The sequence below is a fragment of the Netta rufina genome (assembly GCF_964035555.1).
Source record: "Netta rufina genome assembly, chromosome: 24".
Lineage (NCBI taxonomy): Eukaryota > Metazoa > Chordata > Aves > Anseriformes > Anatidae > Netta > Netta rufina.
In genome coordinates, this window is record NC_140148.1 from 781,658 (window position 1) to 795,507 (window position 13,850).

General features: G+C 66.5%; 1 protein-coding gene across 1 annotated transcript in view; it reads right to left on the reverse strand.

Annotated features, from left to right (window-relative positions):
- Positions 1–13,850, reverse strand: part of SRCIN1 (SRC kinase signaling inhibitor 1) — a gene marked incomplete at both ends in the record, with an annotated part of 46,179 nt that overhangs the window by 812 nt on the left and 31,517 nt on the right. The window contains 14 exons of the mRNA XM_084301093.1: positions 2,376–2,513; positions 4,734–5,996; positions 7,148–7,276; positions 7,619–7,771; positions 7,851–8,005; positions 8,296–8,545; positions 8,862–9,174; positions 10,071–10,218; positions 11,153–11,283; positions 11,533–11,708; positions 11,860–12,038; positions 12,368–12,411; positions 12,524–12,616; positions 12,971–13,800. Of these exons, the coding sequence (XP_084157219.1) occupies positions 2,376–2,513; positions 4,734–5,996; positions 7,148–7,276; positions 7,619–7,771; positions 7,851–8,005; positions 8,296–8,545; positions 8,862–9,174; positions 10,071–10,218; positions 11,153–11,283; positions 11,533–11,708; positions 11,860–12,038; positions 12,368–12,411; positions 12,524–12,616; positions 12,971–13,800 (4,002 nt within the window). The remainder of the gene's footprint in view (positions 1–2,375; positions 2,514–4,733; positions 5,997–7,147; positions 7,277–7,618; positions 7,772–7,850; positions 8,006–8,295; positions 8,546–8,861; positions 9,175–10,070; positions 10,219–11,152; positions 11,284–11,532; positions 11,709–11,859; positions 12,039–12,367; positions 12,412–12,523; positions 12,617–12,970; positions 13,801–13,850) is intronic.

Sequence of the window (13,850 nt, forward strand, 5' to 3'; positions counted from 1 at the left end):
AGGAAAAGGGGAGGAAAGTCAAACAGTTTCTTAAAAAAAAAAAAAGACCAAAAAAAAAAAAGAAAAAAAAAAAAGGAAAAAAAAATAAAAACAAAACGAAACAGGAGTTTGTTCAGAAGCAGCATTGATTTAGGCCTGAGGTCAAGCAGCTGGAAAAGGTCCACCACAAACAGAGCACGAGATGAGCTGGTTCCACGAGTTACTGGATGGGAAGGGGGCACCCCCGAGAGGAGCAGGAGAGAGACAAAAGAGAGAGAGACAGACAGACGGACACGTGGACAGACACGCACACACAGAGGCAGGCAGGCGGAGGGGAGAGGGGAGAAAGGTGGGGTGGGGGGGGACAAGAATCGCAGTGTTAGGCTGGGCACGCAGGCTGCGCGGTGCCTGCCCCGGCCGGCGGGGCTGCCGCAGAGGTGCTGTTCATCAGAGCCCAGCGCCGGCCCCGGGGGAGCCGCAGTCCTCCGAGAAGGTGGCAGCCCCCACCCCAGCCCCTGCGCCCACCTGTGCCGGTGGTGGCACTGCCACCGTTGAGACGAAGCAACCCTGCTGCTGGCGATGACAAAAAGGGCTCGTGCCAAAGCTGCTGCGCACGGAGCCGGGGCGGAATGCACCTCCGGAAAAAAGCCTCCGGAAAAGGGGTGATGTCTCCTGGGCTGCTGGGCTGGGGCATGGCCAAGCCCTGCACTAAGGACAGCAAGGACAAGGGTGCCAAGGAACCCCCCGGTCAGGGGGACAGGATCCAGGGCCGTGCTGATGCTGCTGCAGAGTGCCCGAGGTGGGGACTCAGGGGAGTGAAGTGACAAGGAACACGGTGACACTGGGACAGCTGGGACTGTGCTAGCACGTGGCCTCTGGGCAGGGGACTTGGTGGCACCGCCGAGGCTTCCAAGGCCATGGGGGACCTGTAGACACCCCCCCTGGAGGGGCCAAGGAGCTGCCTGCCTGGCTGCTCGGGGCTGCGGGCGCACGGAGCCACACGGAGCCCTGCGGCTGGGGATGGTGCCAGGGGGAGCCCGGCCACAAGCACCCCGAGTCTGCAGGCACCCGTGAGGGGCTGAAACGCTCGCCAAGGGGATGCTGCTGGGCGAGGACAGCCTGGGGACGTGCCACCACCACCCTGGGACCCTGTGGCAGTCATGACAAACAGCACCAGTGCGTGGCTCCGACCCGGCGTGCCGGGGGGGCTGGGGCTGGGCTGGGCCCTCGTGCACCAGAGGCGCCCGTTTTGCTCATCAGACCTTTGCGCAAATTGCACGAAATCCCCGCCGCCACTCGCCCCAGCTACAGCTCGAGGTAGCCGGGAACCCCCCTCACGTCTGCCTGGCAGGGCGTATGGATCCAACAGAATGAGCAAAATCGGGTTTATTGGGTGGTTTGTTAACGACAGGCCCGGGGAAGGGGACTGAAACACAGAGCGGGTGGGGGAGGAGGACAGGACAGGGTGAAGCCGCTCGTGGTGCCCCCACGGCGGGGCCGGTGCGAGGAGAGTGGCAGGAGGGGAGGAGAGGAGCGGGATGGGGCTGGGGGGGGGGACACGGCCCGGCTGGGGGCACCTGGCCTCGTGCCCGAGGGAGCGGGACAGGCCCCACGAGCACCGGCCCCCCCCAAAAACACAGGAGCAACTGGAATCCGGATGCGTGGAGGAGCCCCGGGGACAGGGATGGGGTCAGGGTCAGGGACAGGATCGGTGCTGGGCCAGAGGGGAGGCACAGTCCCATCCCACAGCTCTCCTCTTCCAGCTGCTGTGGCCCCCCCAACCCCGTCTCCACGCTGCGGGTGCCCCGGTTCCCCCACCCTTGGGGTCCCCTCCTGGCTGCGGGGCGGGCTGAAGGCGCAGCGTGGTGCCGTGCCGCGGGGCTGCGGCTCTCCAGACCCCGTCTGTCTCATGAGAAGGGGTCCTGGCCAGCTCTCCCTCCTCACCGTGGCCAAATTCTCTGCAGGGAGGTCTCAGGATCCCCCGGGATCCCTGAGCTGGGCTCACCCCATCCGTCAGGGCGGCAGCAGCACCCAGGGCTGACACAGACGTCGCCTCCTGCTTCATCCTCACCACCCCTGAGGACAGCTTGTCCCCCTCAGCTCCGCACAGAGCTGCGGCCCCCTCCCCAGCAGCCCCCTCTGGCTGCCCCTCGCCGGGCTAGGGGGGCGCTGAGAGCCCCCTGCCTGCACCCACCCTGGTGGCGGGGGCCAGCACCCCGCGTCCTGCCAGGCTCAGCCACGGGGGAGAGCGGCCACCGAGAGGGTCCGGAGCCGTGCGAGCCACCTCGGCTGGCGTGGTCGTCCCTGCTCCCTGCCCACCACCCGTAACACGGCCAGGGGCTAGCAGGGCTCGTGGCCACCCTGCCGCCGGGGAGCCTGCTCTAGAGATAGGCTACCTGCTGCTGTCCCTGGATCCGCATGTACTCCATCCGCTGCTTTATGTGCTTGCTTTTGTCGGGGCTGCCCTGCTGGCTCTGCTTCAGCCGGGACGCCGGGTTCACCATCTTCATGGCCGGGATGGAAACGCCCCCGCTCTGTCAGGACAGAGAATTTCGGGAGGCGAGGATTAAAACCAGCAGGTGAAAAGCCACACGAGCACAGCCTGCAGCCAGGCACCGCTGGCACGGAGCACATGGGGGCCACGCGGGACCCCACGGCCCCATCCCCACGGCCCCACCGTGCCGTCCCGCAGGGGACAGCCCTGCCGTGGCGCTGAGCACAGCCGAGGACAGGGACGTGGGCTCCGTGTGCCGTGGTGAGCCCGGGGAGCAGGCAGGACTTACCGAGAGCTGCAACGCAAACGGGGGGTTAGGGGCAGACACCGGGAGGCGGAGGGCAGGAGGACAGCACCCAGCTGGGGTGCAGAGCCCAGGGACGGGACAGGAGGCGACGTCAGGTGGAAGCAGATTCCAGGTGGAAACGGCGGCAGTGGGAATGGAGGTTTTTATTAACTATCCGCACAGGCTGAGGTACAGAGACTTGCGAGAGCAGCAGCAGGAGAAGTGTTACGTGTTGGCACGTCCCTAAGTGCGAGCAGCTCCCCACAGCAGGTACCCAGAGCGGTGCCTGTGTGGGCACCCCAAGACCCCACATCACTGCTGCCCTGACTGCCCCGTGCCAGCGTGGACCAGCTGCCCCTGGAGGCAAAAGCAGCCCCTCTGTGCTGCCCCAGAAACGTGCATGGGATGCCCAGGCTGCGCCGCTGCCAGGACAGAGCCCGCAGGTCATCTCCAGGGCCGGGTCAGTGGGATCGCTGCCTGCACTGGAAATCAGTCCCTGTCCTCCCTGCCTCGCCGTGGGACCCCCTGCGCTCCTTCAGCCGGGACGTGGGGACTCCCACACCTCATGGGAATCCGGTTCCCATCTGTGTCACAGTTTGTATGGGTACGGGCAGGCGCTGGAGCTCAGCGCTCGCATCCAAGCTGCAGCAGCCCCAGGCTGTGCCCTGAGACCTCAGCCCCAGCTGAGCCAGCTCCGGCCGTGCTGCTGCTCCTGGCAAGCCCTGATCTGAGCTTTGCTTTGTGAGTGCCTGCACGCGTGCCAGCCACAGCCATAAATCCACCTCGTAGCTCTGCTGCTCCTCTGCACGGCTCAGGGGGTGCAGCAGGGCCTGACAATAGGGGCAAATTGCAGCTACACCCACTTGGAAGGCCCATTCACCCAGCCGGAGCCCTGTAAAGGGACCGCCGGGTAAGTGGGAACCGGGGCTGAGATAATTGCTGCAAATGAAAAAGGAGATTCATTCACGAGCGCTGATTGTTAATAAAGGAGCAGGCTGACTTGTGAGTAGCTGAGGGCACTTTTCCCCCTCTTTTCCCAGCTATTCAGCGAGCCCAGTGGCTGCCACAGATTCCAGCAGAAACCAATTTGGACGGCTTCAGGGAGCCGGCGCTGTGATTTAATTAGGAGCAACATCTGCTGCTTCGCAGTGACACTTAAAATGCAGTTCCTCAGAAAAGTGCTTATGCGAAATGGAAAGGCGAGGAGCGCCGCGATGCCGCGCAGCTCCCCCAGCCCCTGCCGGCCCCGTGGCCGCTCGCTGCCAGGGCCAGCGCTGCCCTCGGGCACGCGGTGAGCACAGCACGGGGTGCACGGGGTGCACAGGTTGCCCGGGGTGCCTGCCCCATCGCTGCCCTGCCTCCCTGCCCTGCAGCAGCTGCTGGGAGCTGCAGGAGCCGATGTCACCGCTCCCGGCTCACAGGGGCCGAGGTGGCAGCTCCAGCCCCAGCCCCAGCCCGGGCAGGGGGTCCCTGCCCCCTAACCCAGCACCAGCAGCACCAGCATCCCGAGCGTCCAGAGGGTGACTTGACCCAGCTGGGAGGGAGCCTGGAGCTCGTTGGCGTGTGCCTGGAGAGCTGCAGTGCTGTGCCAAGGCTGGCCCTGGAAGTGCCCCAGGGGAGGGCTCCTTTGCCAACTGCTTCTCCTAACGCTCTGCTGAGCCGACGTCGCTGCGGGGCTCTGAGCTACAGCGGCCCCCCCGCGGCACAGCCAGCTCCCACCGAGGTGACCGGTGCAGACCAAAGCTGGGTGCACCTGGAGCAGCCCCAACACCCTGCAGAGCCAGGGCAGGGTGGTGGCAGTGCCGCTGGCACCCGCTGCCTTCACACGTCAGCCTCTGCTGTCTGCAGCCTCGCTCCAAGAGGAGTTTTGTGGAGGTAGAGTCACAGAGAGGGAGCAGGTAGAGGTGGAGGAAGAGAAGACGTCAGAGTGAATCCGAGGGCAGAGCACACCAAGAGGGAGAACAGAAAATAAACCTGAGGGCTGCTGAGGGGGAGCTGTGGCTTGGGCAGCAGAGGTGGCTTGGCCTGGCTCGGAGGCGAACTCTCAGGAGCATCCCCTTTGGGCTGGCTGAGGTCCAGGGCAGTCCCACCATCACAGCCGCTGTGCTCGAGGTGCCCCGCACGCGCCTTCATCTCCTCGCTGCCATCGGGCGCTGCTTGACCGAGCAGTCCTTTAGGGAATATAAATCCGGCCGCAGGGTGGCTGCTGATCTCGCTGATGGTCATTTCCAGCTCACGGATGGTTTCCTCGAGGCTATCCAGTCTCTGGTAGGTGCCTTTGTAGATCTCCTTGCTGCGTGGTGACATGCTGTGCAGGGGGGGCACGTCCCCTTCGCTCCGTCCCCCAGGAGCGGGGCAGCAGAGCCCCTCCGCTGCCTTCCCACCTGCATCCTCCTCGCCTCCTCCTGCCCCGGCAGCCAGCCCCACGCTGTCCTGTCCCGGTGATGCTGCACACCGCTGAGGCCCTGGGGAAGCAGCGACCTGTCCCCGGGGGTGCCCAGCCTGGCACCATCCTCTCCCCTGGATGTGGTCACAGCCCGGGGGACGCCTGGCTTTTGGCACTGGCGAGCCGTCGCGGTGGTCCCTCCGCTTGCAAACCCCGTCGGAGCGTCCAGGAGGGACGGATGCCTCCCGTGTGCTCTGCCTGCCTCCTCCTCGGGGCTCTGCATCACTGGGGACGGCGCCGGGCCCTTGGCTGCCCGCCCCTGGGACAAGCGCTGTGTCTTCGCCCCCCCGATCCGCAGCCTGCCCTCGGGGGTGAGGAGGCTGCTCAGCCACAGGACCTCGTGGTGCAGGCTGGCTGCTGCCTTCCTGCCTCCCGGCAGGGCTCGGAGCAGTGTCCTCTCCTTCTGCCCCCGTGGGCTGGCTCGCTCCTCGCTCTGGGGGAGACGGGACCTTGCTGTCTGACGGAGGGAACCCGCCAGTCTCCCCCAGTGCGCGCTCATGGCCTCGGGATGGGGCACTCTGGGGCTGCGGGGCTGAGGCTGGAAGCCCCCCGGGCGTGGATGGAGACTTTCTGGGGGTGCCAGCAGACACTTGGCATCTCCCCCCTGCCTCAGGTGCCAGCTCCCCTCCGGCTCCTCCGCTGCCAGCTGGGTCCCCGTGCTCAGAGCAGCCCGTTGCCACCGGCACCTCGGGGTCGGTTTCGGGGGACGGCGGCGCGGACTCGCACTCGGTGAGCACAATCTGCGGGAGGGAGAACGCCCTGCTCCCCGGGGGGGCCGGGGCCACCGGCTCCTAGGTAGAGAATTCAGACAGATTAGGAGCCGGGGAGCGGCGCGGGCTGCCTGCTGGAGGAGGGAGCGGGCAGCTGCTCGGGGAGCACAGTTTTGGGTGCCCTCGTGCTGGTCCCTCCGGGCATCGCTGCAGGAAGGTGCTCGGATAGGAAGGGACACACTCAGCTCCCTGCCTGCCTGGCCGGGTCTGGGCAGCTGTGGCCTCCCATGGGTGTCCCCAGGCACGGAGTGACCACGTTTATGCTGTGCATAAGGCAACCTTCAGGGGGATGTCGGCAACAAGGGGCTAAAATCTTCAGCAAGACAGACTCGGTGCTGCTGCACCTCCCAAAGGTGTTTGAGAACCCGCCTGCCATGATCCAGCTCAAATTTCTCTTGTACTGGTGTAAACTGGCACGACATGTGCAAGCGCAGAGCCTAGACATGGAAAACCCCGTCCAATCTCCCTGCACCTCTCCATCACTGTCCCAAGGGGGACGCAACGAGCCGAGCGGTGCCTGGGGGACCACAGCCCTGCAGGGAGGCAGCTGGAGCAAAGGGGGGGCCCTGCTCCGCACCCCAATCCTACCCCGGGCAGCGGCTGCAGCCTCGCAGGGCTCGGTGCACAGCTGGATCCAGCCCCTGCTGCTCTGCTCAGCAGCCCAGAAAATGGGGGGGGAGCTGGGGCCAAACCCAAGGGGCTCCCGGCAGCCTCCAGCCTCAGCCCCAGCCTTCACCTTCTGCCCGCATCGTGCGCATGGAGGGGGCTCTCCACGTCTCCATGCGCCACCGTCCACAGCCCCGCTTCGGTGCCACCCTCCCCACACGGTGCCGGGCCACCCGGGCACCCAGCGTGGCACGAGAGCGGGGAGCCCTCCTCGTGCCCTGCATTGTGGGGTGCTGGGGGGCCCTGCCTCTCCCCCGTCCACATGGCTGCAGGATCCAACAGCCCTGTGCTGTGCCGCAGAGGGGTTAGTGCTCGCCCCGGTGCCGTGTCAGTGCTGTACGCGCAGTGGCAGTGAGCGAGGGGGTGAAGAGAAGCCGTCAGTTGGTTAAGTCAAGAGGGAGAAGGAGCGGTGAGGTTAAGAAGAGGAGGGAGAGGCGGTGGTTAGAGTGCAGCTGGCCAGGAGGAGATGTCGGCAGGAGGGATGGGAGCTCGGGGCGAGCTGTTACCTTCCATCCTTCGGCTGCAACGGAGGCTCCATTGGGCCACATGGCTGCGTGCCCAGGGGAGGCGGCAGCCGCGAGCGGATCGTAACGGAGCTTGGGAATGAAAGGGGAGGCAGAGCTTCTCTGAAACACCTGGGGAGTCAAACACGAAGGGTTGGAGGAGGGAGGCTTGGGGCTGACAGGCACAGAGCCCCGCCGGGAGGGGGGCTCAGCACTGCTGGCAGTGAGGGAGGCATCGGCTGCTCCCCGCTGGCGACGTGCCCCGGCCACGGAGCCCCCCCACATCTCACAACGCCTGCGCCCCCCGGGCAGGATGCGATTGCTCCAGGCTGCCTGTCCCTGTGGCACTCCTGCTGGGGATGGGGTGAGGAGGGGGACAGCCACCGCTGCGCTGCTGCTCGGGGGTCGCTCCTGGAGCTGCTCCTGCGGACGCCCGGGGGCATCGCCACCCAGCCCCCTCCCCGCCACGCTCACCTCCAGCTCCGCAATGATGCGGTCCTCGTCGTCGTCGTCCTTGATGGCAGAGGCGATGATGGGCGGGGTGGATGCGGGTCTGACCACCTCCGACACCGTCCGTCTCAGCTTCACCTGCGGCTTCTGGGTCTCCAGCTCCTCCGACTCGGCCTTCTGTGGGGGCACGGGGCGGTGAGGGGCTGGGGCAGCCGAGGGGTGACCCAGCACCCTCCCCATGTCCCCCGCTCCCCACCTTCATAAATCCGGGCTCCTTCTTGCTGGTGACGATGACTTCGCCGCTGCGGGTCGTGGTCAGCCCGTGGGACGAGGGGAAGCTCCGGCGGGGAGGGGGAGGCGGCGGCGATTTGGAGGGTTTCTCGGTCCGGTACCGCGGCACCGTCAGCTCGTCTGGGCACAAACCATGCCGTGAGGGCACGAGACCTTCCCCTTCCCCTCCAGCACAGCACCCGAGGCTCCCCCCATGCCCTCCTGGCCACGAAGTTCCCTTAGGGCAGCGCTGCCCAGCCCGGGGGGGCACAATGGGGACAGCACGAGGGCACGGCCAGCGCACGCAGGGACAGAGAGCTCGGTGCCGAAAGCAGAGCCGACACCAAGCCCTGCCCCAATGCCTGCCCCTGGGATCCTGCATGTACCCCAGCCCAGGACCCTTTGGGTGACCCCAGCTCCCCGTGCCGTACCTGAGCCCCTGCGGCCGTTGGGGTCAGCTTTGCCCGCGGACTTCTGTGCGTGCTGCGGCTTGGAGGGCTTGTGCTCAGGCGTGGACGCGGCACTGCTGCTGCCCGTGGCCTGCTTGTGCTTGGCAGCGAAGTCCAGGTCGGGGATGGCCTTCATGAGCTCTGCCTGCGTCTCCTCCAGCAGGCGGTTGATGTCCTTGGCGCTGTACTGGGTCAGCGCCGCCCGCTTCTCCTCCCAGTCCCGCTCGGCAGCCTGCGACAGCCGGCACAGCCCCTGCAGCCCGGCAGCTCCCCATCGCCCACCCTGCCCCACCACCTCCCCATCACCTGGGGTCTCCCACGGCTCTGTGGCACGCTGGGGGTCCCTGATCTCAGGGACTGCCCAGCTCCTGGAGCTCCCCACCTTTGGGATGCCCCCTCAGCTACAGAGCCATCGAGAAGGATGTGCTTGGCTCCCGTTCCCAGTTTTAGCCGTGGGGGAGCTCTGTCAGGGTTTGACCCTTCAGAGGAGCCCCCCGGCTGTGGGTTTTGTTCAGACAGCTCAGGAGGATCCTGCCCCATGTCCTTACCTCCACGGACACGGCTTTGTCTGCGCTCTTCTTGCTGGGAGTCTCCGGACCCGTCTGGGTCTTGGCAGGCACCATCTCCGGAGCTCGGGAAGGGTTATTGCTCTTGGAGGGGTGGGTCTGGGTCTGGGGGGGGCTGTGCCCGAAGCTGGGCATGCCCAGGGTCTCGGTGGCAGCCGTCAGGTGGTGGAGGCTCACCGGGGGGCTGGTGGGCATCTCCAGCTCCAGCCCTTTGCTGAAGTCCGTCTCGGGGGCCATCTTCTTGGGGGACTGGCTGAGGGTGTTGGGGGGGGTCCACACGCCCTCGTCCACTTGCCTGCAGGGGACAGAGGGAAGGCGCTGGGTCACTGCAGCCCCTGCCAGCGGCTCCGCCAAGACCCTCGCTCGGTGTTTGTGTTCCACGGCTGAGACCCCCGAGAGCTGGGAAGAGCCGGAGACGAGCCCCAGCCTCCCTCGGCAGGGCGCATCAGCAGCTCCTCCACCTGCCTGTCCCTTGGCACGAAGCTTGGAAGAAATTGGATCCCTCCAAGTTCTGCCCCTCTGTCAGATCTGGCTGAAATTGCCCTCTGGATTCAGAAGTTATTAGGAAAGGGGAATGACAGGCGGGCAGATTCATGCGCCGTGTGATCAGACGAGCTCATTTCCATAGAAAACCAGGCTAGAAATGAGCCTGGGGCGAGCCCCGCTGGCGGAGCGCTCCTCGAGCCTGGCCAAGTTGTAAGCTCTCGTGAAAGGTTCTGTAATCAGAGCAGGCAGGTGGGCGCAGCCTGCCTCCGCCACTGGATCGGGGGGAGGATTTTCTCCATCAGAAGAGTTTTCTGTTCCTCGGGAAAGAGATTTCTGACCACATCAAGCGTTCCCATTGCATGCAGATGTATGACCAGTTTTTTTTCAGGGTGGCAGGGAAAGATTGGTTTTGAAAGAGGGGTTCCCATGTACACCCTGAGAAGGACCGAGGGCGTCTTTTAATTCCTTAGCAGAAAAAATGAACCTTTTTATAATGTCTCTGGGAATTCTGACCCCTAACGTAGAGAGGACACTGGCACACAGGTGGGGGACACAGGAGCATCCGAAGGGCCCTGCTGTGTCCTCCGAGGTGCATACAACCCCCTGCCTGCAGGGGAAGGACCGTGGGGCTGCAAGGAGGACGTGGAGCAGGGGCTGCGGGGCAGGGGCTGGGCTGGGGGCTCGGCAGGAGGGCGCAGCGCTCACCGGCGGATCTGGGCGAGGGTGTCCGTCACCGTCTTGCAGCGCTTGAGCAGCCCGTCCAGGCGGTTGGGCTCCTCCTTGAGGAACTTGACGGCTTCCACCTCCACCCGCAGCACCACCCGCATCTTGCTCTGCAGGCTGGGGAACTGGGCTGTGGGGGGAGAGGGGGGTCAGGGGGCACTGCAGGGGGCCCCACACCCATCAAGACCACCGCAGTCACCGTGTCCGGATGGATGGGTCCCAGGGAGCCCAGGCTGTTGTCTCTCCACCTCCCCATGCCCCCTATCCCTCCCTGTCTCTCGCAGGCACTGGTCCCAGCCCCTGGGAGCTGCAGTCTGCAACCCTGGGCACAGACCCTGCCCTGGAGCCAGGGCTCGATTACTGGGACCCTGCAGGCTTGGTGGCAGGGGACACAGAGCAGGTCGTTCCTGGCTGCCCACCCCTGCTCCATGCACTTGTCCTGGCTGCTCAGCATCAGCCGATCTCCCTGCAGGACAGGGGAGCTGCTCCCAGCTCTGCCCCGTGCCCCCAGGCCCTCCCCACGTCCCCGCCGTGTCCCCACCGCGTCCCTGCCTCTCGCAGCCTCAGCGACTTCTGCCAAGTCCCCGCTCCGTCTGCCCGCGCCGTGGCACGCAGGAGCGCTGCCACTTCGGATCGAGGCGCAGGGCGTCTGCTGGGGGACGGCAGGGTGGGGACAGCCAGTGACAGGAGACTGCAGGAGCAGCAAAATCGCTGCAGTGCGTGCAGGGGGGTGAGAGCAACGTCCCCTGGGGCAGCAGGGTGAAGCATGTGGGAGCTGGCAGAGGGACTCGGGATGACTTTGGCACCGGCAGAGCACCAGGGATGCGTCCCTGGGAGCAGCACAGAGCAGGAGCACGGGGCACAGCCCTTGCACCCAGGCAGCCTGCAGGACACGCGATGCTGCCCTGCACGGACACTGGGGGAAGGCTGTCCTGGGGCATGGACACGCCACGTAGAGCAGAACAGGCTCCAAAGATGCATTTAGCCAGACCTGGAGCCACACAGCAGCACCAATGGGGGCTGACAGCATCCTCCCCCTCCCCAGCACCCGGCCCCTTCCTCACCCTTGAGGTCTGTCAGCGTCTCCCCCAGCTGCTTGAGCACCACGGCCTTCTCCTCCAGCTCCTGCACGGGGATGAGCCGGTGGTTGTGGGCCAGGTCCTTCTGGATCTTCTCCACCGACTTCTCCAGGTCACTGCGAGCACAAAGCAGGGCCCGGGGTGTCACTGCTGTGCCAGGACGCTGGAGACCCCAGGGAGGAGCTGGTGGCCATGGGCAGGTCCCCACGGGACAGGGGGAGCCGTGTCCTCCCTCCCACACTGGGCACACGGTCAGGGATGGGGCTGGCACCACGCGGTGCCTCTGTTTTACACCAGCAGAGGATGCAGCCCGGGGTGTGTGTGGGGTGGGATCAGGACACCAGGACACCCCCCCGCGTGCTCACTTCAGCTGCTGGGTGATGAGCTCCTCCTCGTTGAGGTACCGGAGCCGTTCCTCTTCCACCAGGCTGCGCTGGCGCTGCAGGGGGTCCTCGTGCTTGCGCATGGTGTCGGTCACCCGCACACTGATCTCCGTCTCCGTCCTCCGCAGCATCGTCTTCACCGTCTCCTGGTTCTGCAGCTGGTTGGGGGGCGAGGGAGGGGGTCAGGCTGCTGGCTGGGCAAGCTGCCCCGCAAGAAGGTGGCCAGGAAAGGGGGGATTTTTGCGCTCCTGGGCTGGAGCCTCCCGGCCAGAGCTGGGCAGGGTGGGGGGGCCCCCTCCATGTACCCACCTGCAGCTTCTTGAGCTGCTGCAGCTGGTTGCGGAGGTCGCTGGCGTTCTGCTGCAGGTCGTGGAGGTGCAGCTGCATGTGTAGGCGGGTGATGGCCGTGGGCTGCCCCGCTGGCGTGCTGGTGGCAGAGGGCGGCGGGGGCGCGGGCACCGGGGTCCCCATGCCGCTGCGGCTGGTGGCTGCAGGGGGCAAGCAGCAGCTGCTGAGGGAAGGCACCACCCGGTCCCAGTGGGGTTTTACTGGGAAACCCTCTCCTTCCCCACTCTGTTCCAGTCCAGCACTGCCCCTGCCTGGCCTCCAAAGCTGCCATCAGCTCTGTCCCCACGCTGGCACCAAGGTGAGCCCGGATCGGAGCTGCCCCATGGCAGGATGGGACCCCCCTGCCCCCCGGGTTCTGGCAAGGGATGGGGCTGCAGCAGCACAGCTCCTGGGGCCAGGGACCCACAGCAGCCCCAGGACATGGGGGGCACTGTGGGGGGTGGCTCTGCAGCTCCCCCCTGCCACTTACACGCTGACGGGGGGGTCCCACCGTTGGTGGCTTCTGTCTTCTCACTGCAACGAAAGAGAGGCGGGGGTGAGCGCGGATCAGGCACCTCCGCCCTCTCCAGCACTTTGCCTGGAGAAGGCCCCCCCCGGGTCCACGCCTGCCCCCCCTGCCCCTTACCTGGGGGTCTCCGCCTCGGAGCCGCGGAGCAGCGCGCTCTGCACCAGCCCGGTGAGGCTGGCGATCTGCTTCTCCATTGCCTCCATCCGCTCCCTGGGAGGGATGCAGGGGGTGAGGAGGGGGCACGGCACCGCGGACCCCCCGATGGCACGGCTTGTCCTGGCCTCACCCGCGCTCACCCACCCGGTGTTGGGGTCCGTGCAGGTCCCGGGGGGGGCACAGTGCAGCCGTCACCTGCCGTACCCAACCCCTTTGCTCCCTCCCGCTGCCCCCAGGTGGCTCCCCCAGCCCCGCACAGCTCGGTGCTCATCGCCCACCCCAGTGCTTCTACTGGGATGGACTGGGACAAACTTGGCCCTGCTCCGCCTCAGCTCCCCGCCTGCATCGTGGTGACCTGCAAGCAGAGCCCCCTTTCCACGGGGATGCTCCCCCCGTGCCCTTCCTCACCTCGTCTCTGTATCCTTGGCTGGCACCGGGGAGCTGAACCCCGAGAGCGGGCGGTCGCCGGGGCCGGGGAAGAGCTCGGGGGGCCCCGAGGCACTGGGGTTGCGGGGTTTGCTGACGGGGCTCTCCATGAAGACGGAGGAGCAGGAGTCCTTGCGGAAGGACTGGCGGACGGGCGAGGAGCGGCTGGGCGGCCCCGAGTAGGGGCTGTGGGGGCTCTGCCCCGGCTGCACGTCCACCAGGCGGCCGTCGGACATCTTCTGCGGGGACGAGGGGGGCATTCGGAAGCCCAGGCCGGGGCCGTACGTGTCGCTGTAGATCTGCGCGTTGGGCTTGTAGAGCCCGTCCTCCAGCTCCGTCTGCAAGGCGGCCGCCGAGTAGGTGCTGAGGGAGCGAACGGAGCCCCGCTTGTAGAGCCCCCCCGAGTAGCCGAAAGGGTCCCCCATGCCGGCCAGGGACTGGGTGGAGGTGATGCTGAGCCGGCCCTCGTGCACCATGCCGTAGGGATCGGCGTACAGCCCCTCGTTCTTCACCAGCACCATGTTCTTCCCGGCCAGGTCCTCGTCCGGCTTCACGTCGCGGCGCTCCAGGATGGCGCTGGGGCTGGGCGAGACGCCTGGCGCGGGCGGCAGGTTGGAGAGGCGCTCGCCGTGGTGGACGGGGCTGCCGGCGTAGGAGGGCGGGCGGCCCCCGCTGTAGGACATGCGGGAACGGGACGGGGACGAGGACTGCAGCACGGGCGGAGGGGAGCCGGAGGCCAGGTGGGAGGCCGGGGACATGTTGTTCAGCCGGCGGGTGGGAGATGACTCCCGGGAGGTGTAGACCATCTCCCGCTGCGGAAAGGGGCAGGGGTCGTCAGCACGGCATCCCTGTGCCCTTTTGG